Genomic DNA, 26,203 nt, shown 5'->3' on the forward strand with positions numbered 1-26,203 from the left:
ATTTTTATTTTTTTTAATTAAATTGGAATTTGGGAGTGACAATGAAATTACCTCCTCATATCTAACAATTAGGGGTAGAACATTTCAGGTTTTGAAAGGTCTGAGTTTAGTTTACTATTATTTTTTAAGTCTAAGTCTGACTTACGAATTATCATATGTTTTTTTTCTTTGTCTGACCTTACATTTTTAAAAGTCTGGTCTTGAAAGTCTATTTAAAAGTCTTATTAACATTAAAACATTTAAATGTTATATTTTGCATATATACATTAAACAAAAAATGATTTTTCTAACAAAATAATTTTAAAAAAATCTAAAACAAATACCATTCAAACCTTAAAAAATAATTTTTAGTTTCAAAGAATATAATTTTTCCTGAAATAAACGCATCAATTATTACCTCTCAAACAAACATGGAATAACTACTGAAGTGATTGTCTGATAGAACGAATATGAAACGATTATCACCGAATATGAATCAACTATTGAGTGATTGTCTAATTGATAGACTTTAAAATAAGAAATAATATTATTAATAAATAATAATAAAAAATAACATTAATAAATAATAAAATATATAATTTTTTTTATAAATCTGAGTTTAACCTATTTAAGTAAATAAATTTTAAAAATAGTATGAGTCTAGTATTTTTAATATTCTCATCCCCGATAACAATGTTGAACACGTTATTTCTTTAAACAACATTACAATATATCTATCAAAATTATTATTGATTTAAAACTCATGAAAAATAATACTATAAAATGCTGAAATATAATAACCATATTTAACCAATTTTATCATAAACACGGTCAATCATATTTACGCGCTAGTATTATATAATTAATTTTGTCATAATTTTTATTAAAAAATAGTCATTAAGGTTTTTTAAATTTTGTTTGACTCGTGAAAAAAACTTAATTACAATTGCAGCTAAATAATTTTGTTCCTCAATATTTAACAATATAATAAGTTTCACTTTGCCTAAAAAAAGAAGTGAATTTCACATTTAATACGATTTTTTTAGTCACTTAATATGATTTTTTATAGTAATAATGTTTAGAATATTTCATCCTGTTTTCCTTAAATAATAATTATTATTGTTGCTACTACTTTTGTCAAATGTTTTGGTTATTTTTTCAATATATTATAAAATAATATTTTTCTTAATTTATATATGTACATGTCATATATATATATATATATATAATTGAAGTTTTAATCTCATATTTTTACGTATTCACAAAATTAAATCTATTATTTTAAGATCTAACAGTAATTATTTTTTATCCTAATTTTGTAACTAAAAATTATAAATAATGATATGATATAAAATAATTAACATTTATGAAATCACAATTAAATCCTCTAAAAAATTAACTTTTAACTTCATAAACTTTTTATTTTTGTAATCATTAATGTATCTAGATGGTTGTATCTAATGAAATTGTATGTCATATCATTTAAAATATGTCAAATCGTTATTTTTTTAGTTCAAAAATCTGAAGAAGGAATCAAAACCGTCGACTTTTAAACTAGGTAGACCAATTATATGAATTAGTAAAATAGATGAACCAAAATTGCAATTAAGTCAAATATATATTAGGTCTCCCATATAGTATGTAATTCCCTTTTTTCACTTTATATTACTATTATTATTAGATTTAATTACATTTTTATTCCCCCTATTTTTATCGATTGACAAAATTGATTCCATATTTTAAAATTTAACAATTTTGATATCTTATTATGATCTTTTAACTAAAAACGATAATCTGACATACTTTAAATAATATAGCAAATAATACGATAATATATAATTATTAACACTCATGAAATCGCAATAAAACGCTATAAAAACTTCACTTTTAATTTTATAAATTATCAATTTTTGCAATTTAATTAATATATATGAATAATTAATACATCTAAATAGTTTTATATCATGAAATCATATGTAACATCGTTTAAAACAAGTCAAATCGTTATTTTTTTAATTCAAAAATCTAAGGAAGAGATCAAATTAGCGTCAACTTTTAAATTAGGAGACCAATTTCATGAATTGGTGAAAATAGAGATACCAAATTGTATTTAAGCCTTATTATTATTATGATTATGATTATTATTATTATTATTATTGTTATTATTATTGTTATTATTATTATTATTATTATTATTATTATTATTATTAATATTATTATTATTATTAGTATTATTAGTATTATTATTGTTGTTGTTGTATAAACCATAGTCGAGACAAATATTTATTATTAATCAATTAGTTAAAAGATTATTTTTCAAAAATCAATTAATTAAAGGATAAATATGTATTTTATTATTTTATCTCTTTAATATTTTTTAGATAAAATTTATAAAAAATTACACTACAATTATAATAATTTATTGTATAAATGATACATGAGAAATATTTTCAGTAATCAATTAGTTAAAAATGATATTTCACGAATCAATTAGCTAAAAAATAAATATGTATTTGATTAATAGTATGTCTCTTCTCCTAAGTAAAATTTCGAAGAAAAATATAATACAATATTTATACACGAGACAACTATTTTTAACCAGTGAATTAGTTAAAATACGGTTGTTTACGGATCAATTAGTTCAAAAAGAAATATGAATTTCATTAGTAATGTCATGTGTAATACATTTATTATAAAATTGAGCTTAAATTGTACATGTGGTTCCTTAATTTAATTTTAGATACTGTCATTTATCTTTTTATTTTTTAGATTTGGTTATTTATTTTAATTTTAAGTGACAATTGGATTTTTTATGTTTTAAAATGTCAACAATGTTATCATTTTTTTGTTGTTGCAAAAATTTATCAAAAATTTCAAACAAAACCCATAAAATTAACTATCATCGTCAATATAATGCAAATTCCATCAAAATTATAACTTAAATATTTAAATAAACTTATATGTTCATCTCTAACAACATCAAATAAATAATAAAGGACTAAATAAAAAAAAAATATAAAAGACTAAAACGTTAACTTATAAAAAATACACAAGATAAATGTTTGTTGATTGTCAGATAGTTAAAAATTGATATTTATCAATTAATTAGTTAAAATGTAAATATTTATTTCATTAATCGTGTGTTTTTTTAGCGTCTTCAAGATATAATTTTGAAGAAAAAAAATATAACACATTAATTCTTTTTTACTATATAAACCATGTTTGAAACAAATATTTATCACTTGGTTAATTAGTAAAAATATGATATTACATGAATCAATCAATTAGTTAAAATATAAATATATATTTTATTAGTAGTGTGTCTCTTGAATATATTCTAGATAAAAATTTGAAAAAAATTATAACATACTGATTTTAATTTACCGTATAAACGATACACAAAACAAATATTTGTTAGTGGTCGAATAATTAAATTAATGACGGTATTTTCTGAATAAATTAATTAAAAAAGAAATATACATTCACTATGATTTGTATAAGACACATGATGAAAAATATAATTATTGTCAATAGAGCTGTAAAAAAGGAGGTCACAATCAACGAGTTGACCTATTAGTTCATAATTTTGTTTAGACGGTTAACCTTTCTCTTTGGACTCAATAGATGAGACTCAACGGGTTACCCATCAGCACATAGACAAAAGCCAGGACCGATAAATTGGTTTTTAATAAATAATGGTTAAAATTAAAATTAAATTTTCAATTTAAAGGATTTAATAATTAATCAATATTGGTTTTTATGCACTAATATTAAAAAAGTGTATGTTTTTTATAATAAAAAAAATGTTATTGGGAATATTCAATAATACTAACCAGTATATATAAGTAATTTTTTTAATTACCAAAAAAAAGGACACTATATATAAGTATTTAATAAATGTTTTCAAACTTGTACATTAATTAATTATTTTGGATGCAATTAGCATTTTAGAAAACATTACAAAAAATTCGTTTTTGAAGTTAAATATTGTTATTTATATGTAGTGAATTGTCAATATTTTGATGTAAATCTAAATACTCAATATAATATATACTTACCTCTATTGTTTATACATATACAGTATACTTACCTTTAATGTTGAAATTAATACTAGATTATTACATTGTCAAATGATTATTACAGTGTTTTTTTTAGTAAACATTACAGTGTATGTTGGTTTTTACAAGAGTATTACAATTTTTTGAAAAATTAAAAGAGATGGATTTTTTCACATTATTTATTATGAATATTTATATATATATATTTTAAAATAGTCAATATTAATAATTAATTGTTAACTTTATTCGAGAAATAAGTTGAAGTATAACCTTCTTGTCACTCTAACTCCCTCAAACCACCAAATTATCTTATAAAATTTTTAATTTTACTAATTTCTCCTTTTTGCATAAGCAAAATGTTTAATTATTTCTGAATTATTTAGCACAAAATTTATCTTAAAATTCTATGCTTTTATTTTCTTATAAATATGTTTATAAAGTTTCGTGGATTTTCACTTATTTTATATTTATAATTGAGGAAATAGTTAAGTTACATGATAAAATAATTTAACAAGAGAAGAATTATTTCGAAGCTTTTAAAGGAAGGACAAAAATAACAATAAAAAAGCAAAATGGTAAAACATTAATACGTGTCCATGATATATCCTCAAGGGATATGTCATTTCCAATTTTATTTTAAAAATAGTTTTTAAATAAAATCTGTTGCTTCCTTATGCAGATAATTCCTTTATTTTTCACGTGAATTTACATGAAAAAGGAAAATTAAATTATTATTTTTTAACTAACCACAAAAAACTCATTCTTTAAAATAAAAAAAATAAAATCTCATTCGTTGAACCGATTCACAATTTGAAAATGTTCGTACATTAATAAGTATCTATAATTTTTTTCATACAAAAACTAGGTAAATTAAATTTTGGAAGCTACCAAAATTACGGTATGTCTTAAAGCTAAGAGAGCACCGATTCATTTGAGGTATGAATAAGATAGAGTTAAATTTTATAAAATTCAAATTTTACTTAATAAAAATAATCAAGTAGTAAGCATGTCATTTCATAGGTTTACTTTTGATTCTAAATATAATATTTTTGAAAACTTGATAGTATGACATGCTAGCATACATAAAGATTAATTTTCTTATTAACTTATATTTTAGGGAATTTAATCATTTATTTAAACACTATCTTATATTAATATATTGAAATATATAAAAAATTGATGTAGTATGTCATTTATTTAAACATTATTTTATATTAATAAATTTAAATATGTCAAAAATTAATGTAGACTAATATGTTTAAATTTTGGAAAACTATAGAAAATATTAACCAATTTAATGATTTAACAAAAAAAAAATACAATTTAATATAAAAATAATTTATTTATATTTAATTAAATAGGTTGATGGGATAGTTCTAGAAGATTTTTTTGGTAATATTACCATGAAAATAATTTCAAATAATTTATTAGTTAAATCAGTTTGTTTCATACATAATTTTTGTATGAATTCATTAATTAATCACATATTATCACGATATCACTTTCTTGAGTTACTTTTTAAAAATATTTTCACAAGTTAAATATCTATATGAGGAATTATATGGTACATGTGCAAAATTAACATGTATTGTATATTTTTTTTAAAATTAATAATTAAATGAGTTATTATTTAATATCATTTAAAAATTATAATAACTAAATATCATTTATCAACAGAAATAATATTTTTAAAAAATTGGACTTGTTATTACTAATTATTAATAATAGTGAATGTTGAATTTTTTAAAAAAATATATAGAAAATTAGTATAATGATTGTTAACAATAAAATGATTTTTTTCTTTTGTGAAATGATATTTTCCATTTTTAATATTATGGATATTATCTTCAATTTATTATTTTCCACTTTTATTTTCATAATAATTAGAATACACCAATGATTAATTAGAATAATTTAATAAAATCACAATTATCTATTTTTCATCTATTATCTTTTTTTAATTTGAATGAAATAATAAAATATGATAGAAGAAAATATTCTTTATATATAGACACATTTATATATTTTTTTGCTGACAAAAGCACATTTATATATACACATATTATATTTGTATTTGACTGATCTATATATATTTTGATTTTTTTATTATGTATCATAAAGAAAAGAAGAAGGGTGTTTCGGTTATAAAAAAAAAAAACAAATGGAGAGAGGGGTGGTAACTGACTCGGGGGGACGCATTGTGACAAAATCTTAGTCATTCACAGTTTCATACCAACTTTATTTCACATGAAATCCAATTTCTATAAAATATTTAGACATGAATTAAATATATGATAATCACCTTCCAATTCATTCTATAAATTAAACCTCTATCTGCTTTCATTTTCAACATTCAAGCTTGTAGAGATCACATAGAGTGAGAGTGAGAGTGAGCAGTAGTACGCATCAGCTAGCTTTTGTTGTTTACGTCTCATCAATTCTCGTATCTACTCATCTATTTAGGTATATTCTCTTCAGTTATATATCACATTAATGTTGTTATTTTCTCAAATTAACTCTGATTATAAACGCTGTCAGCTCAATCTTATATATCTACTGTGATTTATCTTTTATGTGTTAGATATTAATATTGATGTTATGCAAAGATTTGGGATTTTAATTTTTGTGTGTTAGATATTGATGTTATGCACAAATTTGGGATTTTAATTTAATATACAGATCTATATTACATGTTGAAATTTTATACTCGCCTATGCTTTTATATTCACACAAATCTATTACGCTTCTATATTCATACAGATCTATTGTATATCTTCAACAAATTTATACTCTCACATATCTCTTCTGTGCGAGAATTTGTGCATGCGGTTTTTTGAAATTGAAGCTGTTTAAATTTTTGTGGAGAATCTTTTATTTTTATTATTTTATATAAATTATAAATTATTTTTCTGTTAAAAAATAGTTTTGTTGACTTTAAAAGCAGTCATAATTAAAAAAAATAACCAACTAAAAAACTAAGACTAACTTTTCTTTATAATATTCAGAAATCTTATTATTTTAATTTTTATATTTTCAAAAGTTTTAAAAAAATTCAACAAATATTTAATTAAGAGAGTAATAGTAATTTTTTTATATAAATAAATTTTAATTATCAAGGTTTAATTTATCATTCTTCTTCTAACATTTACTATCTGAAAACTGAAATTCATGACATTCTAACACTTTACATGAAATTCATTTTCGAAAGAGTAAAACCTACGTCTCATACCTTATTAATAGCATTAGAATCAGAGCCAATTTAAGGAAAGACACTTACAGTTTTCTGCTAAAAATAATAATTTTTTATTCTAATTTTTATTAGAAGTTCATTAGTTTTTTACTAAAAAAAAAATGATTTTGAAGATATTATTTTTTTACTAATTATTAGAGTAAAGATATAAAATTGAATATGAAGATTGTTGTAGAACAATTTGGCTGATGAGAATTAGAAATTTTGTATCTAATCGAAATTGTAATAGTAATAATTAGAGTGTGATTAATATATGGATGCAGGTAAGGAAGCAAGAATGAGTCAATACCGTTTGGCAAACTGGCAGAACAATGAAGACAACAGCCCAAGTCGTGAATCCAGAGCCCTCAGACTCTTGTTGACTACTGCTACTGCTAACGCTGCGCTCAATAACCGAAGCAATGACGGAGGAGGAACCACCACCACCACCACCACCACCAATCAATCACCATTTCCTCCTCCAGCAGACATTATCAGCGCTCTTGTCCCTCCTCCTCATCCTTCCACTTCCAATTCCACCTCACCAAGACTCTTCGGGTCTAGTCTTTTTCATCCTCCTGCTACTTCAGCTACTCCTCCATCACTAATCCCACTTCATCGCGAAGCACGTGCTGCTAGAGTTGCACCAACATCACTCATTGATCCATTTAACTATGGACCACAACCATCTCTGAATATTCCTTCTAGATATAATAACAATCAAAATGGAGGAAGCAGCAGTAGTAACAACAACAACAACAAGAGAACTAGATCACCTGATCATCACCATACAGGTGAGGGTTCTTCTAACACTCAAGGATCACAACATGCTTCTGGAACCACCAGTAGTTCTAGAAGACGCAATCTTTCTGCTTATAATGTTAACACCGCATCAACATGGCACTTTCCTGCTGGTAATGATGGTGCTTCCGTCGCACACGTGGCACGCGTGACGAGTCAAGCTGGACCCAGTAGTAGAAGAACTACCTCTACTGCTGCCGCTGCTGATAACAACAATAACTATCGTCATCATCATCATCATCATCATCGTCACGATGCACATGTAATTCCAGCTTTTAGTCCAGTAGCTTTTTTTGGAAGTGATTCTGATTCAATTTCTCCTCTGGATATTTCTCGCCATCAGTTTCCTTGGTCTGAGTATCCAAGCCGAAGAAATGACCCTTCATCTTCTTCTCCTTTGTACGCTGCTACAACAGGAGCTGAAGCTTATCTTCGTAGTACCAACCTGCATAGAAACAATAATGATTATGTTTCTTCTACAGTAGCAGGAGGTTCATCTTTCTCATTTTCTTCTCCATTTGGAATGAGAGGTACTAGTACAGGCTGGGGGCAAAGTGGTAATAATAACAACGTAGATTTCTTTGAAGGTGTATTTGATCAACCAGAGAATAATAATGATACTGATTCTGGTGCATATGTTCATAACACCATTAATGTTGAACAATATGTAAGGGTAGCACCAGGAGGACAAGTCACTCTTACATCGTCGCTGCCGGCACCTTCTGATCCTTCTCCGAGTAATCATGTCAGACAAATCCGTCGTCCTAGATTGGGGATGTCTCTAGGTCCTCCTCCCAGCCGGAGCACTTTAGCAGCGGCTGTGGCAGCGTCAGCGTCAGCGTCAGGGAGTCGAGCTCGTCGTCGCGATAATAATGATCACATTCTCACTTCAACTTCTCCTGAACTAAGGATTGAGAGAAACAGGCTAAGAGATGAGGTATCAATTAATTTACTGTTATAATGTACTTAACTTTCAAATATTCTCGAACTTTTTCTCTTTAATGCTTTAAGTGATACCATTTAACAGTAGATTACCTGATTTAGTTCATTAACTTATGAATACCACTTTTTTTTTTAATAACTTATGGATACTACTCTGTACTTTGGGATCTAGTGTATTACTATAAACATGTGGAATTTAATATTGTAATGAATTGGAAATATAATAAGCATGTTTTAGTTGTGTTGATATAATAATTAAGTTGCTAGAAATCTATCCTAGCTAGTTAATGATCAGGTGTTGCAAATGCTTTTCATTTTGTGAAGTGTATTGTTATTGGTTTTTGTTTATTAATTATTAGCATTCACTTATTCAAATCTATATGCCTTTTTCATATATTTCCACATGTAACAGATTTTCAGAGCCCTACAACATCTGCGCAATGGTGGCTCTGTGCGGGTAGAGGTAATTTTTTGTATTAGGAGTGGGAAAAGGTTACGCTCAATCAAACTAAGTTGGATTCAAATTTAATCACATTTATTTTTAAATAGAGAAATTAAGACTAAATTTTTTTAAATTATATTTAACTACAAAAGTCAGACTATAAATTATATAAAAAAAAATTGACTTTTCAAATCAACCTATTTAAATAAATATAAATAATATTTTCTTGTTGTATTTTTTTACTAAAAATAACTATTGTTATTATTATTGTATTATATTTTGTATTATATATTAAATTATAAATTTGTTATTTCTTTTGGTAACTCAAGGGTATTAGTCTATATTAACATTTTTACACATTAAAATATTATTATAAAATGCAATTGTAATATGTCATAGAAAATTATTATTTAAAATTTTACGTTAAATCTAAAAAATGAAGTTTAATCCTAGGTCTATTAGTTCATTAGTTTATTTGATAAGAAGATAGCGGATTTGAGCTCAAACTCAATAAAATACTAACAATATTAATCATATTAATTATCAACAATAGATTGAACATAAAAATAAATATGTGCCACTAACATGCCTTCAATTTTCTGAGTAGACTAACTCACCCCAACCTCTTCTCACTCCTATTTTTTCACTAAAATTATGCATTTTCTTACTATTAATGTTTTTACTCCCATTTCCAAGTGATTTGAAACACACATAAATATATGTATTTAGCAAATTAATATGTCCCACAGGACTTGTTGATGCTGGATTACTCAATTGTATTGAATTTGCTTGATTCGCAAGAACGTGTGGATCAGATAAATAATTCAGAGGACTGGCCATATGAGGTAAAATAAAAGTTATATAAGACAGTTGTAATTCATGATAAAAGACAGTGAATTGATGATGATGTTCCAAACTATTTGAAATAACGTACAGATGGTTTTGGCTCTTGAAGAACAGATGGGCAGGGTGGAGACTGGACTGACGGAGCAAGAAATTATGAATTACATCGAGCAAGAAGTTTTCCACTCCACTGAACTAGGAACCTCTACCCATAATGAAACCTGCACCATATGCCAGGTCAGTCCATGTTTAATACTGTAATTAATTAACCATCAAGTTTCACTATTTAATTAATTAGAAATTATTCTTTTTGTTTTGTTGGTTTAGGAAGACTATGTCGATGGGGAACGAATTGGAAGGTTGGACTGTCGGCACATATATCACCTAGATTGCATCAAACAGTGGTTGGCAGTGAAGAATGTTTGTCCAATTTGTAAGCAAACAGCTCTTGAAATTGATGAAGATGAGGATGAAAGCGATTGATAGCTTTTCAGTATTGTATTTTATTTCAATAATATTTGAAGCCTTTTTCTTATGTAACTTCGGTTTACATGATACAAAGTCATTCCAAAACATTTTATATTCTGTTGAATGCTACGTGAGTCAAAGATACTCACTTAGACAATAATGTACACCTCTCTTTTATATTGTTATCTTATGCATGGTTATATATTCTTTTTTTCAATGCAGAATTTATTCGACTTTTGTTATAAAAAGTTTATCAATTTTGCTGATTAAGGTCGGTTGACTCATATTCATATCGGTGTAGGTCGGTCCAAGTGTTAAGGTTAGGGAAGGGAGGAAAGGAATTTGAAAAGTATAAGGTTTTAATTATTATTTATTTATTTAAAAAAAAAAAAGACATTTCGCTGAGACTATTGTTCACGATGGATTTCACCTTGAATCAATATATAACAGCTTTTAGGAATGTACAAGTATTTAATGTTCAACAAATCAATAATGCAACTGAACATAAATGCATGAAACTTGCTTTGGGTTTCTTTGAATCTTTGTACTACCTATTTCTATGTTTTGGTGCACTTTTATTTATTACAAAGTTTCACAAATGATATTGACAACCACACAAATGCATTCATTTTCTGTTTGATAGTGTCACTTTTCGTAAAGTTGCAATATCTCTCACCATAATTTTGTGATGTATTAGTCAATTAAACTCCGTTGTTTATCATTGTTACTTCTCTGTTATTTTTTGTTTTTTTTTTCATTTAAATTATTGTAATATTATATTTTTATTCAATTAGTTCTTGATGTCAATAAAAAAAATAAACCAAGAAGTATTATATATTACAAATATAAAACAATATCCTTATTTTAAAAATATATATATATATATATATATATATACGGATTCAAATCTACAAAATAATACTAATTGCTATAGTCTATTGCTAATTTTCCATAGTCTATATAGAAATTGGTTTTAGTTTAGTGCTGTTGCCCCTCTATTAATTTCAAATATAAAAGTTTCATTAATTCTCTAACAACAATAACATTTGCACCTTTAATTTTCGAACTTTTTACTTTTTATGTGCGAATAATGTAAAAAATTATCATAACTGATTGTATTTTATTAATTAATAGTAATAAAACGTAGCTCTCAGCCTCTCACTACAATAAAAAAAAAAAGTGGCTCACGTGCCATCCGACACGTGTGGAACTGACATGGCAGAAACTAGAACACGATAGGAGCAGAGCAGCAAACCAGCAACAACAGAAGAAGAGCAGCAGGGCGCGGGGACCTGTTATTTGTGCTTGTTAAGGTTAAAAAATGCTTTTCATCAAAAAAATATATTAAGAAATACTATGCATATAGTAGTGCTAAATAATTGTCCTTAATTATATTTAATTTTTGTATACAACCAAAAGAATGATTATATTTCTTAAATTTACTCTGGTTTTCTTTTAATTTTATATGAGAATTTATTATGTTAAAGAATATTTGAAATAGCATTAAAAATAATAAAATTTGTTATATTTTAATTAAATTTTAGTCCAAATGCTTTGACTACTTTGTTATTTATGTTTGAGTACACGAGGAGTATATTGTACACATCTTTAAAATGCATATAAAACACATCTCAAAATTAACTAATTCCAAACTTGCATCTTTAAAATGTTATTTATGAATATTTTTTTAATATATTTAGGAAAATAAAAGATACATCATCAAAATAAATTAATTTTATATTGATATTTAATAAGAATTATGTATTCTATTAAATCACTATAGAACTGTAAATATATTTTAAAAATGATTAGTATGATATGACAAATTGATAGTTTCTCATTACATAACAACACAAAATTATTTTATACTATCAATCTTATGCCCATTAAACTCATTAATCTCTATGTTAAGATACAAATACTTTTAAACTCTTTTTCTTTTTTGGTCAAAAACTCCTATTTATAATTAATTTACTGATCTATACGTCCAACTACTTCCATTTATTCACCTCCTCCGGTACAACTATTTTAATACTCCCTTATATCCCTTATGTAAGAAAAAATTTGGATAAATTTTTTATCTTAAATATAATGAGAAGTTGCAAATTTGAAGATAAATTTATCAAATAATATATTGTCTTTTATACTCTTTTATTTATTCAGTTAATTTTTATATTAGTAAGTCTGAAAATATTTATTGTCAAGATTACTTTATGACTTTTTAAAAGAAATTGACATTTTAAATTAATTTTCTTGATTTTGATGATTTTTGTTCCTTATATATAAAATCTTTTAAAAGATTGTTCTCTTTCTTATGTAAATCATTGGTAACAACTTACAAGTAACAACTAACAAATAATTATATTCATATTTTAAACAATACATTTAATATGAGACGGAAAAAGATTTTCAATCCTCCTAGTACTAGAGGCATTGCTTCAACGATGAATGTTTAATAAAATCATAATGTTAACTTATGACAAAATAAATTTAATTTGTTATCAATCTTAAAATCGCTTTTTTATAGCTCACTCTTTGTCTCAATATTCATATTAAGCGTCTCATTTAAAATAATTGTTTATCTCATATTATTTATTATTTTAAATTATTAATAAAATATTTTTATTTTTTAATCAATATATCTTTATTTATTATATCAAGTACGACTAACTATTATACAATAAATCGCTTTTTACAAGTCTCCGCATCTAGTATCCAAATAAAACTATAGATTATTTATTTTAATTTATAAGATAGAATTGATTTAAGTTGATTTTTTATTTAGAATTATCTCTTTAAGTATTTTTTATTTTTAATAAAATAAGTGATTTCTATATATATATATTTTTATTTTCTTCATGTTTTATTTAATTTCATCGTTGTCTAAGTGGAATTTTCTTTTTCAGAACTCCCTTCCATCTTTATGCAATATTTGTTTGACTTATATCAACAAAACAACTTTGACAAATTATAGATTTTAATCAATGATTTTGACGTTATCAACGTTACATAAAGACATAAATATTTTAAATTCTTGAATTTTGTCACAGTTATAAATATATTGTCGTTTTGTACTATTAATCTAAATGATGTGAGTTTGTTACGATTCATCTATGGTTTTAAATTTATATTATATTTATATATTTTACATATTTAAATAAATGAATATAGTATTATTTTGGATGAGAATATTTGTGATATTTAATTTGGAGAATAGAAGAATTTAGAGGAATGTAATGGGATGTGGCGCGTGGATGTGAGTGGTAGTAGTAGTAGTAAATAGGTAGCGTGAAATGATTGTGATCCAAAACCCCCACACAAATCCTTTCTCCATACCATGTCCTTCTCTTCCCATTCCTAACTATTACTATTACTATTACTTGCATTACTATACTCCCTCTTCCTTCATTCATGTTCATCACAACAACAAAACACCGCACCGCACGCTAACTAATCCAACCAATACTTTCTTCTCTGCAACTAACTTTATCGTAACTCTCAACTATAAACAACACTCACTCCCTCACTCTCATTATTATTATTATTATTATTATTATTATTCGCCACCCTCACCAAGACACATATAGAGAGAGAGAGAGAGAGAGAAAGAAATGGGAGACAATGATAATAACAATAATAATAACAATATCTCTTCCTCTCAAGACGAAATCTCCCTTTTTCTCCATCAAATTCTCCTCCGTTCATCATCTTCCTCTTCTTCTTCTCAACCACACAACTCCATGCCTCTCCAAGATGGGAACATCTCACCCCTTCATTTCAATCTCTCTTCATCTTCTCTTGGTGGAAACGACACTGATGACTATGACTGTGAAAGCGAGGTACTATTCTTAACTACTACTTTTACTCTTCCAAGTTTTAACCTTTTTTTTAAGGCCTTTTAATAATTATTAAGATATATACATTTCTTTGTAGTACTAGTTTCTATTTTTTCTTTCTTGTAGATAAATTTGTTACTGTCATAATAATGACACTGAGCTTCTTAGTTTTTAATGCAAGCAATAATTTATTGTTTGTATATGTATTTTGGCTATGTGTCTGACTCTCTGCTTGTTAACTGAGATTTTGTTGTGCCCTAAAAAGAATTTAACTTTTGATTCGGATCAATTTGTCGTTTTCTTGCTTTGATTTGGGGGTTCAAAACTTTTTTTTTTTTTTCACAATTTCTTAATGTAGGAGGGTGTTGAAGCATTGACTGAAGAACTTCCAACAAAGCATGTTGCTTCTAGAAGTTCTTCTAAAAGAAGCAGAGCAGCAGAAGTTCATAATTTGTCTGAAAAGGTTTGTGGATTTTTGTTGATTTTATTTTATTTGTGTGTTTGTGTAAATTTAGTTGTGGATTTTTCTGTTGAGCAGAGAAGAAGGAGTAGGATCAATGAGAAAATGAAGGCTTTACAGAATCTAATTCCAAATTCCAACAAGGTGCACAAGTTTCTTTAACCTTTGTTTAAAAGGGTTTGTGTTTTTTCATTCATGAAAATTATTCTTACTGTAGTGTATTGTTTGTTTCCATGTATGTGGCAGACTGATAAGGCTTCAATGTTAGATGAAGCTATTGAATACCTTAAACAGCTTCAACTCCAAGTACAGGTTTGCATCTCTCTTATGTACTGCACCTTGTCCTATGTGGGTGGGGAGCCTGTGACCTTCATTTTATCATTAACTTCAACTTCATATAGAATATATTAGAATTCACATGAAGTTGTTGGGCCATCTCCAACCTAGCATCTTCATTTTTCAAATTTTAAATAGGTCCCACCCTTACACTCATTTTCACTTTATAATCTACTCTCCAACTTATCAACATAAATAAATTTACTAAATGAGTCCCATTAATAATTTCACATATTTGTATTTCATCAATCACAACACACAATGGCCCACAATTCGAGACAAGAAACTGGTGTTTATATAAGCGTGTGGTTCTTATCTTGACTGTACTCCAATCCAAGGTGCTAATTAAGCACCAATTCTTAATAGACAAGCACCTGGATGGAGATGGCCGTTGTTTGCAAGTTTATCCTTTTTGTCTTCTCACTAACTGACTATTGGGAAACTGAACTGTAATTGAAACTTTGAAAAAACCTAGTTAGAACTGTTGTCTTGAACCATGATGTAAATAGTATTCTACTTGAATGTGTGAACTGCTACCATTTATGATAAAGATCACAACAATACTACAGTCAATATTAATATTGTTTACAATTCAAAATTTTATGGTCGAGAGGAATGCCAGCATTTGAAGGGTTATTATGTCTATCTTTGCTAATATGAAACCCAGTGAATTCACTAGCAGTTCTTTTGTTATTGATGATTGCATATATATGCAAGTCTCGGGTGTTGTTGAAACTGTTAATGTATATTGAGTTTTAATGAAGATGTCTTTAGTGCATAATAACTACATAAAATAATTAGTGGAATAGAACTTGACATGTTTGTCATTTTCCAAGCAAACAAATTGGAAAGTTGTTGCCTTATTGTTGAGAATGATTCTGATATTTTTGTTGGTTTAAAATGCATAACAGTTCATTGCAACTAACATGGTATGCTTTAAGTTACTTAGCTTAAATGAAAATTACCTTGCTGAATTTGTATAAATACTAATTAATTAATTAATTCTTGGTTATAAAATTAATCTAAATCTTGTCATTATGAATTTATGATATACAAGGACAGCATAGTAATAAAGTTTCCAAATAGTCTTGTTCATTAGTAATATACTTTGAAAATTGGTGCTGTTAGATAGAATCGGCTCTTGAAGGTAGCTTAGTCCCGAATTGTATGTGATCTTAATGATGATGATGATATTTCAGATGCTTTCATTGAGAAATGGATTGAATTTGCATCCGATGTGCTATCCCGAAGGCTTGCAGCCTCTGACGTTGTCTCAGATGAGTATGGAGTTGTGTGACGGGAACAGGTCTACCCCTTTAAACATGACATCTACTCTGCCTCTTCCCCAAGAGAATCCTTTGCTTTATGGATCCAATCTACCTAACAAAACCACATTGCCAAGTCAGCCATCAATGTCCTACCCTTCATATATTAACAACACAGAAACTTCTTTCGGGGTCGAGTCCCGAATCCCAACACAAAAAAGACCTCTCAAACGATCTTCAGTGGTAAGACAATATCTTGGATTGGAATATCATTTATTTAATTTCATTTTGAAAGTATAATGGTAATCATTGTTACATGTTTTCCTTTGATTTGTTAAGCCAATACACGGTGAAGACATGCTGCAGTACCAGCAATCGAATGCAATCCATTCTGCTACCAATCTAATAGGTGGTTCTCAAGGTGCGCGTGTTTCTAGTTTTAGAATTCAATGTAACTATCCCATTCTTATACAACAATCTCATGAACTTGTACACAACCACAGTTGTCAAAGAATTCGAATCAGGCTCGACCACAGCTAACAATTCTTTGCAAACATGTATTGCCGTGCGAGATCAGTCAGAAGCGATCATGAGAAATAGTGAGCCCAACATTATACTTACATCACAGTTAAGTAGATAAATGGTATATGAATATGATGCATGACAAATATCTTATGTACAATGAATCTTCTTGCATGCAAGATAATATGTTTTGAAAAAGCTTTTCTCCAGATTGCAGACAAGGAAAAGTGGTTGCAATGGGTAACTAGAAGACGGAAAAAATTGGATTTTTGAAGTTTGTCATGGTTCCAATACTTTTTTTAATTTTAGTTTCAACATACCAATAGGAATCCCTTAAGCATTGTGGATTTGGTAAGTGGTAACAAGCCTTTGGCCTACCTGACTTGGGAGATGAATTATTCACAGCTTCTCGAGTTGATAAATTATCTATAATGTATGTAGACATGATGATAACTATTAATTGTTGTACTGGGTATATAAGGACTGTAGTACTAAAACCTTCTATGATGATTTCAACTTAGGATAATGTTTTATTGCCTATGAGTTAGTTCATATAAAATTCATTAACCGTGTATGCCCCTTGGCTTTTGATCGATCAATTATAATTTATTTTTGAAAAAATCGATCTATGTATAATGATGTTTGGTTTTTTGTAATCGAAATTTGTGTTTTACATTTTATTTTTCATGTGAACAACATCTAACATGAAACAACTTACCATCTAATGAGCCAAAAAAAGTTTTGGTGTATTTGGAATAAGGAAGGCAAGAGAAGAAATTAAACACATCTCTTTTAGGAAAATTGGTATACACGGTTAAGATGTTAAACCACAAAGATGATGAAAAGAAAAAAAAATGTTTTTTGAAGAGCAAAAGATGACACGATCTTGTTTCAGGAATTATGTTATCAAAGCTAAAGAGGTTCTTCTCAAAAAAGGTTATAGAATGAGAATTGGCTCAAGAAATGGTTCATTTTGGTGAACCAAGTTTGGCCTTTTATACTCTATTGTAGACTTTGTTGTCATTGACGATACTGAACACAAGATTAATGATATATAATGAATGGAGATTTAACACTTTGATGATCAACTTGCCTCAAAATTTAACTCAAGATATTAGTAGATACGCTTCCATCTTAATCCTCAAGTGTCAGACATTTATGTATAGATGGAGCATGTACCCAAATAAAGTTACTTCTGGTTAATTAAGAACAAGATGATACATTCGACTCTTCTATTAACTCTTGATCATGGATTCGGAAATTGAAGGCGCATATGAAAATAGCAAAAATACGAACGACTACGAGTATGAAAATTTTCTAATAGAATTAGGCTAACAACACACTTTAGAATACATTATTATCTAATTAGTTTAAATTTCAATGAATCCCACTAGCAATTGTGTATTGATATACAAATGTTGTTTGTCTATTTCGTCCACACAACCGTATCTACTATTCACTTGTATTGGTCTATATGTTAATGGTTTTGTGCCTTACATCATCGATTCTTCTTTTTCGAATAACTTCTTTTATATTTTAATAAAATTCACTCTAGTCGACATTTTTCGATCAACCGACAAAACATGTCAAGTGTTCTTTGAGGTCGACCACTTGTAGTGTTTTATTCATTTGATCACATAACTTCAACTTTCAATCATTTCTATTTCGGTGCACAAAATTTAAGTTGTATATGGCAGCGGTAGCACCGCATTGTGTTGAGTTAAAAAGTTTGACACTAGACCTATTGTGTGACAAATTAACGAAAATGACAAGTCCCTACGGAATATAATAACATACATGATATATTGACAAGTAATATAAAATGAGTAAAACAATTTTTTTTTAATAATCTCATTCATTGATTTAACAAAAGATGACAAATGATTACAAATGAAGAACTATATACAAAGTAAATAACTCCTAACATTTATTGACAAACTCAACTAAGTTTAAACAAATATAAACAAACTTATAACTAATAAACAATAAAGTGAAAATGTTACTCTCCGCCTCACAATGAACTTATTAAAAAAATATTTGTCTTAAAATAAATATTATTCACAATTTTTAATATAATTTTAATTATTATTCTTTATATTATCATTGAATGATTATTATATACGCAATTATAGTTTAATACTATTAATAATAATAATAAATCCGTTAATAATTAAAATGAACAGTTTAATAAAATATCTTATTTCATTTTAATTATTGTATTTTTGTTAAAATCTTAAATGAAAGGAGGAAGTATTAAACTACTACTTAAAACAGAGTTACTAGAAAAGTTGATTAAAACACAAAAGTTATTTGAAAAGTTATACCACAAAAAGTTACATTCCAGAGAATAATAGTCTAACAAAAAGTACAATCATTGTCACATCCCAATCCCTTCCGTGTTTTTTTCTCTTTTTTGTTTCGGTTAGTTCTTCGTTGTGTTCTTCACCCTTTTTTTTGCTATGAACTTTTTTTCTCTATATGGATAAAATAAAATAAAATAATTTTTCATTAAAACGGTTACCTCTTAAGTTCCTCTGCTTATAAGCGCGTGATCCTCACGCATTATTCTAACTTTGAAACTTTGTTTCTTATAACAATAGCAGTGTAGTTTGAAGAAAGAATAAGACGAAACCCAAAAATGGATGAAAATGGTTCAAAGAAAAAGAAAAATTCAGGTCGTGGCGTATCTGGTCCCACAAATCCAATGGTAACGCCTCTTCTGACAGATCACTATCAATTCACAATGGCTTACGCATACTGGAAAGCTAACAAACATCAAGAACGTGCCGTGTAAGTTATTCATCCAAATCAAAATATAATCATTCAATTATTATTATTATTATTCAATTCTAATAATGTTTTAATCTATTATGTAAATTTTGATATGTAGTATAAGATTCGGTTTATAATAATGACGTTTCAGGTTTGATTTGTATTTTCGGAAGAATCCTTTTGGAGGGGAATATACTGTCTTCGCTGGTTTAGAAGAATGTGTGAGGTTCATTTCTAATTACAAGCTATCTGAGGATGAGATTCATTTTATTAAGCAAAATTTACCTGCTTCATGTGAGGTAGGTAAATCATATTCTCAATTTTTCGTGATTTTGTTGTTTCATTATGTGTTGGGAAGGGTGATTTAAACTCTACAAAGAATTGAATTAAAGTCTGTAGAAATTTTCAAATAACAACATGTTAGATGTAATGTGAAAACAGCATGTGTAGTAAGATTATAGTTGTTACATAGGAGATTGAAACAAGAGTGACGTAGATATAAATATATGAAGAGTTATGATATTTTGCCTGAAAAACCGAACAAAAAATCGACCACAATAGTTGGTTAACAAAGTTCAAATAGGTAGTGAATTACGTTGTATGGATGCTAATGAATATAATAAACGGCAAAACCCATTAGCCGTTCACTTAACCACAAATTTTAACGTATTTAAGCACGATTTTCAGATGTTCAGTTACCGTAGATTTAAGCACCTAGAATTTGTGGTTAATCATGATAAGTGGATACCGACACCTGTTTTTTTCACTAACAATCTACTTAACGTAATTAACCACGTATTTGAATTGCGTTAACCAACTATTTTTTGTAGATTTTTTATGTCAATTTTGTGTCAAAATATCATTTCTCTTATAAAAAACATGCAACCTTGCTAAGATAGGCTCAAATCTAATTTTTTTTTTTCTTTTCCTGCAGCCCTTAACAGTAACTACTAGATAAGCTTGTTGGCTACCTTGAACGTAGAAGCTTCTTTTGTAGTTTTTGTACTCCTCAAGCATGCATCACTATTGGTTTTTCTTTTACGTTTCTGTGTTTTAAGTTGTCAGTTGCTATTGTGTACTTTATGTTATAATACTATTGTGTGCTTCTATCTGTGAAACTTTTGTGTGCTTTATGTTTTAACACTGTTATTTTTCTTTACAAATAGATGGGAGCCAAAATATGACGGGTGATATTGTTTAATGTGATTTTTGCACAGTTTGATGCGGCTGTCATATTTTTATTAGAGATTATCGCTTCAAAGTATAATTTGACTTAGGTAACTATTGATCAAATTTAAATCACAGGATGGTTTCTTTGACTATCTTAGAGGAATTGACTGTTCCGATGTTGAGGTGTATGCTATTCCCGAAGGAACTGTTGTTTTTCCTAAGGTACCCCTGTTGAGAATTGAAGGTCCAGTTGCCGTGAGTACTTGCTTCCATTAAATACTGTTAGTTCATACACTTTCAACTTTTACTCCTATTTATCTTGAGGACTTACCACCTCTTACGTTAAATCAACATTTCTATTATTCAGGTTGTTCAATTGCTGGAAACACCCTTTGTCAATCTAATTAATTTTGCATCATTAGTTACTACTAATGCTGCCAGGCACCGTTTTGTTGCTGGGAAATCTAAAACTTTACTTGAGTTTGGTCTAAGAAGGGCTCAGGTTACTATGTCTAACTGAAAAAAACGGTGAGTTAATTTTGAAAGATATTCCTTTCTCAATATTCATCAAATGAATATTATTTTAGTGCAGGGACCTGATGGGGGAGTAAGTGCATCAAAATACTGTTATATTGGAGGCTTTGATGCGACAAGGTATTATCTATTAAACAACTTTCAATTCTAGCTTGTTTGGCACGGAAATAAGAGGACAATCAGGACATGTTAATATTATGTGTATATCTAGCAGTTATGTGCTTGAGATTTTTTTGCGGACTAACTTTTATAATGCCGATATACTGCAGTGTCAGTGTCAGGATTGGTTTTGATTAAAATATTTTTAACAGAGTTATTTTAATACCTTACGAAGATTCAAGAATACTTAGTAACCGTCAATTTAAAATGGCAGGGCATGATTTTGGCATCATGGCACGTAAACTGTGCTCTTCTATTACATCACTGTGGATACTAGTTTGTACTTTGTAATTAAGTCAGGCTAAAAGTGCTTCCAAAAATCTAGATTCTTTAGGGTTTACTTCAAAAATTTCTAGTAAAACCGGGATCACATAATTTAGAATATGGTAGGATATAAATAAATTCATTATGAGCAATTAATATCTCTTACCAATATTCAGTCATATGTATTAATGTGTTCCGTTGCAAGAAATTACGGAACTCCGGATTTGAAAAAGTAATTAGAGAACAGGCAAACTGAATGCTAGGATGAAGAGTAAGGTTCAAACATTGATTGTCAACTCATCTTGATAAATATATCAGCATTTCTATTGTCATAATTATCAAATCACCATGACATCCTTTAACGTTTTGTTTTCATGTGGCACACCACCAGCAATGTTGCAGCAGGAAGGTTATTTGGGATTCCCCTTCGCGGCACTCATTCCCATGCCTTCGTAAGCTCATATATGGTGGGTGTGCAACCATTTCATTTAATTTTTTGACATAGATGATGTATATGAAGATAATTCCAATGAATTTTTCTTGTCATTTCATTTGGTATATTCCCAAATGAAAACTTTAAAATGACGAGGTATATTCCCTCTTACTATAATAATAAAACTTCAGTCTAGAATATTTTTTAGTCATATTCTTATATGATTTGATTTCTATTATCCGTGTTGTTCTGCTTTATTATGATTTGATTCATTTTCTGTTATACTTCGTTTGCTTACTTTTATGTGTACCTTGTCTGTCCTGCAGAGCTTTGATGAGATTGCAGACAAAGCACTGCGTACAAAAGATGGTTCAAGTACATGTGAAGATTTTGTTAGTTTGGTTCAAAAATGGCTGAACAAAATTAAGGTGACAGGATATAGGCCGTTAAATCCGTAATGATATTTTTTGTGTGGTTCTTAGCTGAATTATTTTGGGGGATGAGAGGGATTTAGTTTGATGTCATCCTGATAGCAGTTACTAGTATCACCACCTAAAAGTGACAACAATGATATTCTATCGAGTTATTAATGATATTACCTATTAGGATTATCATATCATCAAATACGGAAGCCTCAGTTTATGAATAGCAAGATATAAAATGAATAGCAAGATATTAAATAATATGAATACAACATACAAGGATTATTACTATTAGGTATATGGGAATTTATTGTTATTTTGGATTAAGTATTTTTGGGGCTATTAGGATGTTTTTAAACAAATTAGGGCCGTATAAGGATTTTACTTTTTAGTAACTTGGAACTCACATAGTTATCAAGTTATGATTGTTGTGTAGTTTACTACATTTATGAAGTTGAATTTTGTTATTGATTAGGTATCATTATATTGTTTATCCCTTTTAGATCTATTACATCCCTTGTTATACTCCTCAATTTCTTACCCTGTGACCATTCTTATTGCATAATGTTTTGTACTCTTACAAGATCAAAGTGGATTTGTCGGTGTATGATCTGTGTTTTCCACTATGCAGTGGTCAAACTCATTCCGTGGCATTTTTTCTGAGACCAATCAAAGTGAGTTGGCAGCATTCACATCATATGCATTGGCATTTCCTGATAACTTTCTTGCCCTTGTAGACACTTATGATGTAAGTCCTTAATATTATATTAGTTACTTTATATTTCTTACAATAGACAACATATAATCTTGGCATCACTATAACCTGTAATGTCCAATAGTTGTGGGTTAGGCTCAGATTAGCTTAGCTTCTAGCTTATGGGAGCTTCTCAATTAAAATAAATTAATGGTACTTCACTTATAGAAAGTTCTCAATTATAAACATGCATATATATGGAGAAATTAAAAGAAATCTTTTTAAAAATTTAAGACGCTGAAGATAATTGCAACTTATACAAGAAACCTTACTTCAACAATTCATTGCAAGATTTGTTTAATATTTCTTACGTCTTGATAAGTTTATCCAAACTAACTATACAACTTGCTTATCCAAACTTTAGCTATTTCTGTATTTAATCACATTTGCATCTGCTGACAGGTCATAAGAAGTGGAATTCCTAACTTCTGTGCAGTTGCATTAGCTCTCAGTGATTTAGGGTAGGTCAAGATGTTTTTGTGTTTACCAGCATCACTTGCTTTCTTATTTTGCTCCTGTTAGTTGCTTCGATGATTGCTAAAATTGTTTATTTTTTACGCATATTCTTAGCTGTCTTTGTGGGACGCCTTTTTTTTATGCTGAATGTTTCTTATGTTGAGAAGCCTTTACCTGTGCAGATACAAAGCAGTTGGCATTAGACTGGACTCTGGTGACCTTGCATATTTGTCTTGCGAGACTAGAAAGTTATTTTGTTCCATAGAGAAGGAATATGAATTGTCCTATTTCGGGAAGATGAGTATCACAGCTAGTAATGACCTTAATGAGGAAACATTAGATGCTTTAAATAAACAGGTAAGTTTTATTTCAAAACTGAAACTTATCACTTTTTTCCAATTGGTTCATGAAATTCACAATGCAAGTGAGTGATGTCCCGACAATTTGTGGTCTCTTCTCTTCAATTTTGTATTCATAAGGATGAATGTGTGCCTTAATTGATTGAATTATGGATTCTGCTTTTGATTGTTTAGTTTCTCATTGAGCGTTGCATTTAGCTTCTCATAATATCCTCTTTCTTTTTTTATTGGATTGCATATTACCCTGCAGGGTCATGAGGTGGATGCCTATGGAATTGGGACATACTTGGTTACATGTTATGCACAAGCAGCTTTAGGTGTTGTTTTCAAGCTGGTTGAGATAAACAATCAGCCCCGTATCAAACTTTCTGAAGATGTCTCAAAGGTTTGAACACAGCTAACACTAATGGAATCATCTATTGGCATTTAATTATAAATTTATAATATTTTCTATCTTTTTGTTCTTTTCTCTGTTTTTCAGGTCTCTATTCCTTGTAAGAAGCGAATTTATAGATTGTACGGGAAAGAAACTTATCCCTTGGTAGACATAATCACCGGGGAAAATGAACCCCCTCCAAAGGTAGCTTTTGACTTCATTTATGTGACCCTCTTCGAACAGCCATAATAGATTTAATCCACGATAATTTCCATTAGGTTGGTCAGTTACCATTACCCTAAGTCCCTAACATAGGAGTCACATTAGTGTAATTTAATCACCGGATTTATCTCTACACCAAGAGTGACTTTAAAAGGAATTGTATCCATAAACTACTATTTTATTTTTGAATTTTAAATTTAACCATTACTTTTTCAATCAATTATTGTCAATTGGATTTTTTCTGAAATCAAATCCTTTTAAATGTATGCATATATTTTTTTAACTTTTTTTTAATATTGTAGGTGGGAGAAAGAATATTGTGTCGTCACCCCTTTCAAGAGTCTAAGAGAGCATATGTAGTGCCACAGCATGTTGAGGAGCTTCTAAGATGTTACTGTGCTGGGAGTTCAGGTAAAAACTAGTATATACTGTAATTGACAAACATAGAGATAAACAGAAGCTTAATGTAATTTACATTTATCAGAAATTCTATTTCTAGTAAATGCAGCTTTTGACAGTAAAAACGTATTCTCTTTAATTACTTGCTATTTATTTACTGAAGATAAAAAGCAAGAAACCTTACCACCTTTAAAAGACATAAGAGACCGATGCATCAAGCAACTTGAACAAATGCGACGTGACCACATGAGGAGACTTAATCCAACTCCATACAAGGTCTGTCGCTTTAAATTATTATATAACTTTCACTTTCAACATTTTTTAATACTTCTGCTTCAAACTTTGGCCAGGTTAGTGTCAGTGCAAAGTTATACGACTTCATTCATTTCTTGTGGCTCAATGAGGCACCTGTTGGGGAGCTGCAGTAACAAAGGAGATAAAATAGCATGCCTTTTATGATTGGGCTAAAAGGAATGCAATAGAAGTTTAGTACAGTCAGAGTACATAATACATGTTTTCAAAATGTTTAAATTATATGCTTCTGTATATTGGAGTATTGATTATTCTTTCAAGAATTGGGCACAAAACTAACTTGGCCCTTCGGGGAATTGCCTTCTTTGCAATTTTGTATTTTGGCTACATGTAATATTATTATATAACTAATTTTCAAAGCAGATGTAGCAGATCTAATAGTTTTACTCT

General features: G+C 28.4%; 2 protein-coding genes across 8 annotated transcripts; both read left to right on the forward strand.

The window, feature by feature from the left end:
* Positions 1-14,233: 14,233 nt before the first annotated feature.
* Positions 14,234-17,719, forward strand: LOC101515727 (transcription factor SPATULA). Of its 4 annotated transcripts, none has more exons than XM_073364081.1 (8): positions 14,234-14,601; positions 14,957-15,061; positions 15,137-15,202; positions 15,305-15,370; positions 16,594-16,902; positions 16,999-17,080; positions 17,163-17,286; positions 17,392-17,719. In XM_073364081.1, exons 1-8 carry the CDS (start codon positions 14,374-14,376, stop codon positions 17,423-17,425), a joined length of 1,014 nt encoding a protein of 337 aa, XP_073220182.1. In that variant the 5' UTR covers positions 14,234-14,373; the 3' UTR covers positions 17,426-17,719. The 4 variants fall into 4 exon arrangements, with proteins under 4 accessions (XP_073220182.1, XP_012574448.1, XP_073220183.1 ...); XM_012718994.3 differs by having other exon boundaries at positions 17,163-17,258; XM_073364082.1 differs by having other exon boundaries at positions 17,163-17,302; positions 17,392-17,527.
* Positions 17,720-19,492: 1,773 nt separating this feature from the next.
* Positions 19,493-26,184, forward strand: LOC101489041 (nicotinate phosphoribosyltransferase 2-like). Of its 4 annotated transcripts, XM_073364277.1 has the most exons (16): positions 19,493-19,602; positions 19,782-19,971; positions 20,105-20,252; positions 21,259-21,378; positions 21,491-21,625; positions 21,716-21,777; positions 22,472-22,547; positions 22,840-22,941; positions 23,567-23,683; positions 24,092-24,150; positions 24,328-24,502; positions 24,755-24,889; positions 24,986-25,084; positions 25,405-25,513; positions 25,665-25,777; positions 25,852-26,184. In XM_073364277.1, the coding sequence occupies exons 2-16, from the start codon at positions 19,820-19,822 to the stop codon at positions 25,927-25,929; spliced, it is 1,680 nt and encodes a 559-aa protein (XP_073220378.1). In that variant the 5' UTR covers positions 19,493-19,602; positions 19,782-19,819; the 3' UTR covers positions 25,930-26,184. The 4 variants fall into 4 exon arrangements, with proteins under 4 accessions (XP_073220378.1, XP_004511917.1, XP_012574518.1 ...); XM_004511860.4 differs by lacking the exon at positions 19,493-19,602 and having other exon boundaries at positions 19,655-19,971; XM_012719064.3 differs by lacking the exons at positions 19,493-19,602; positions 19,782-19,971 and having other exon boundaries at positions 20,114-20,179.
* The last annotated feature ends 19 nt before the right edge of the window (positions 26,185-26,203 follow it).

Source organism: Cicer arietinum, chromosome 8 (assembly GCF_000331145.2).
Source record: "Cicer arietinum cultivar CDC Frontier isolate Library 1 chromosome 8, Cicar.CDCFrontier_v2.0, whole genome shotgun sequence".
NCBI lineage: Eukaryota > Viridiplantae > Streptophyta > Magnoliopsida > Fabales > Fabaceae > Cicer > Cicer arietinum.

Excerpts from the sequence above, each read along its gene's own strand:
- LOC101515727 (XM_073364081.1), top strand. The coding sequence starts at position 14,374 with ATGGGAGACAATGATAATAACAATAATAATAACAATATCTCTTCCTCT. Across the intron at positions 14,602-14,956 it reads ACTATGACTGTGAAAGCGAG|GAGGGTGTTGAAGCATTGAC; the intron begins GTACTATTCTTA and ends TTCTTAATGTAG. Across the intron at positions 15,062-15,136 it reads TTCATAATTTGTCTGAAAAG|AGAAGAAGGAGTAGGATCAA; the intron begins GTTTGTGGATTT and ends TCTGTTGAGCAG.
- LOC101489041 (XM_073364277.1), top strand. The coding sequence starts at position 19,820 with ATGGATGAAAATGGTTCAAAGAAAAAGAAAAATTCAGGTCGTGGCGTA. Across the intron at positions 19,972-20,104 it reads AAACATCAAGAACGTGCCGT|GTTTGATTTGTATTTTCGGA; the intron begins GTAAGTTATTCA and ends ATGACGTTTCAG. Across the intron at positions 24,890-24,985 it reads TTTCTGAAGATGTCTCAAAG|GTCTCTATTCCTTGTAAGAA; the intron begins GTTTGAACACAG and ends TCTGTTTTTCAG.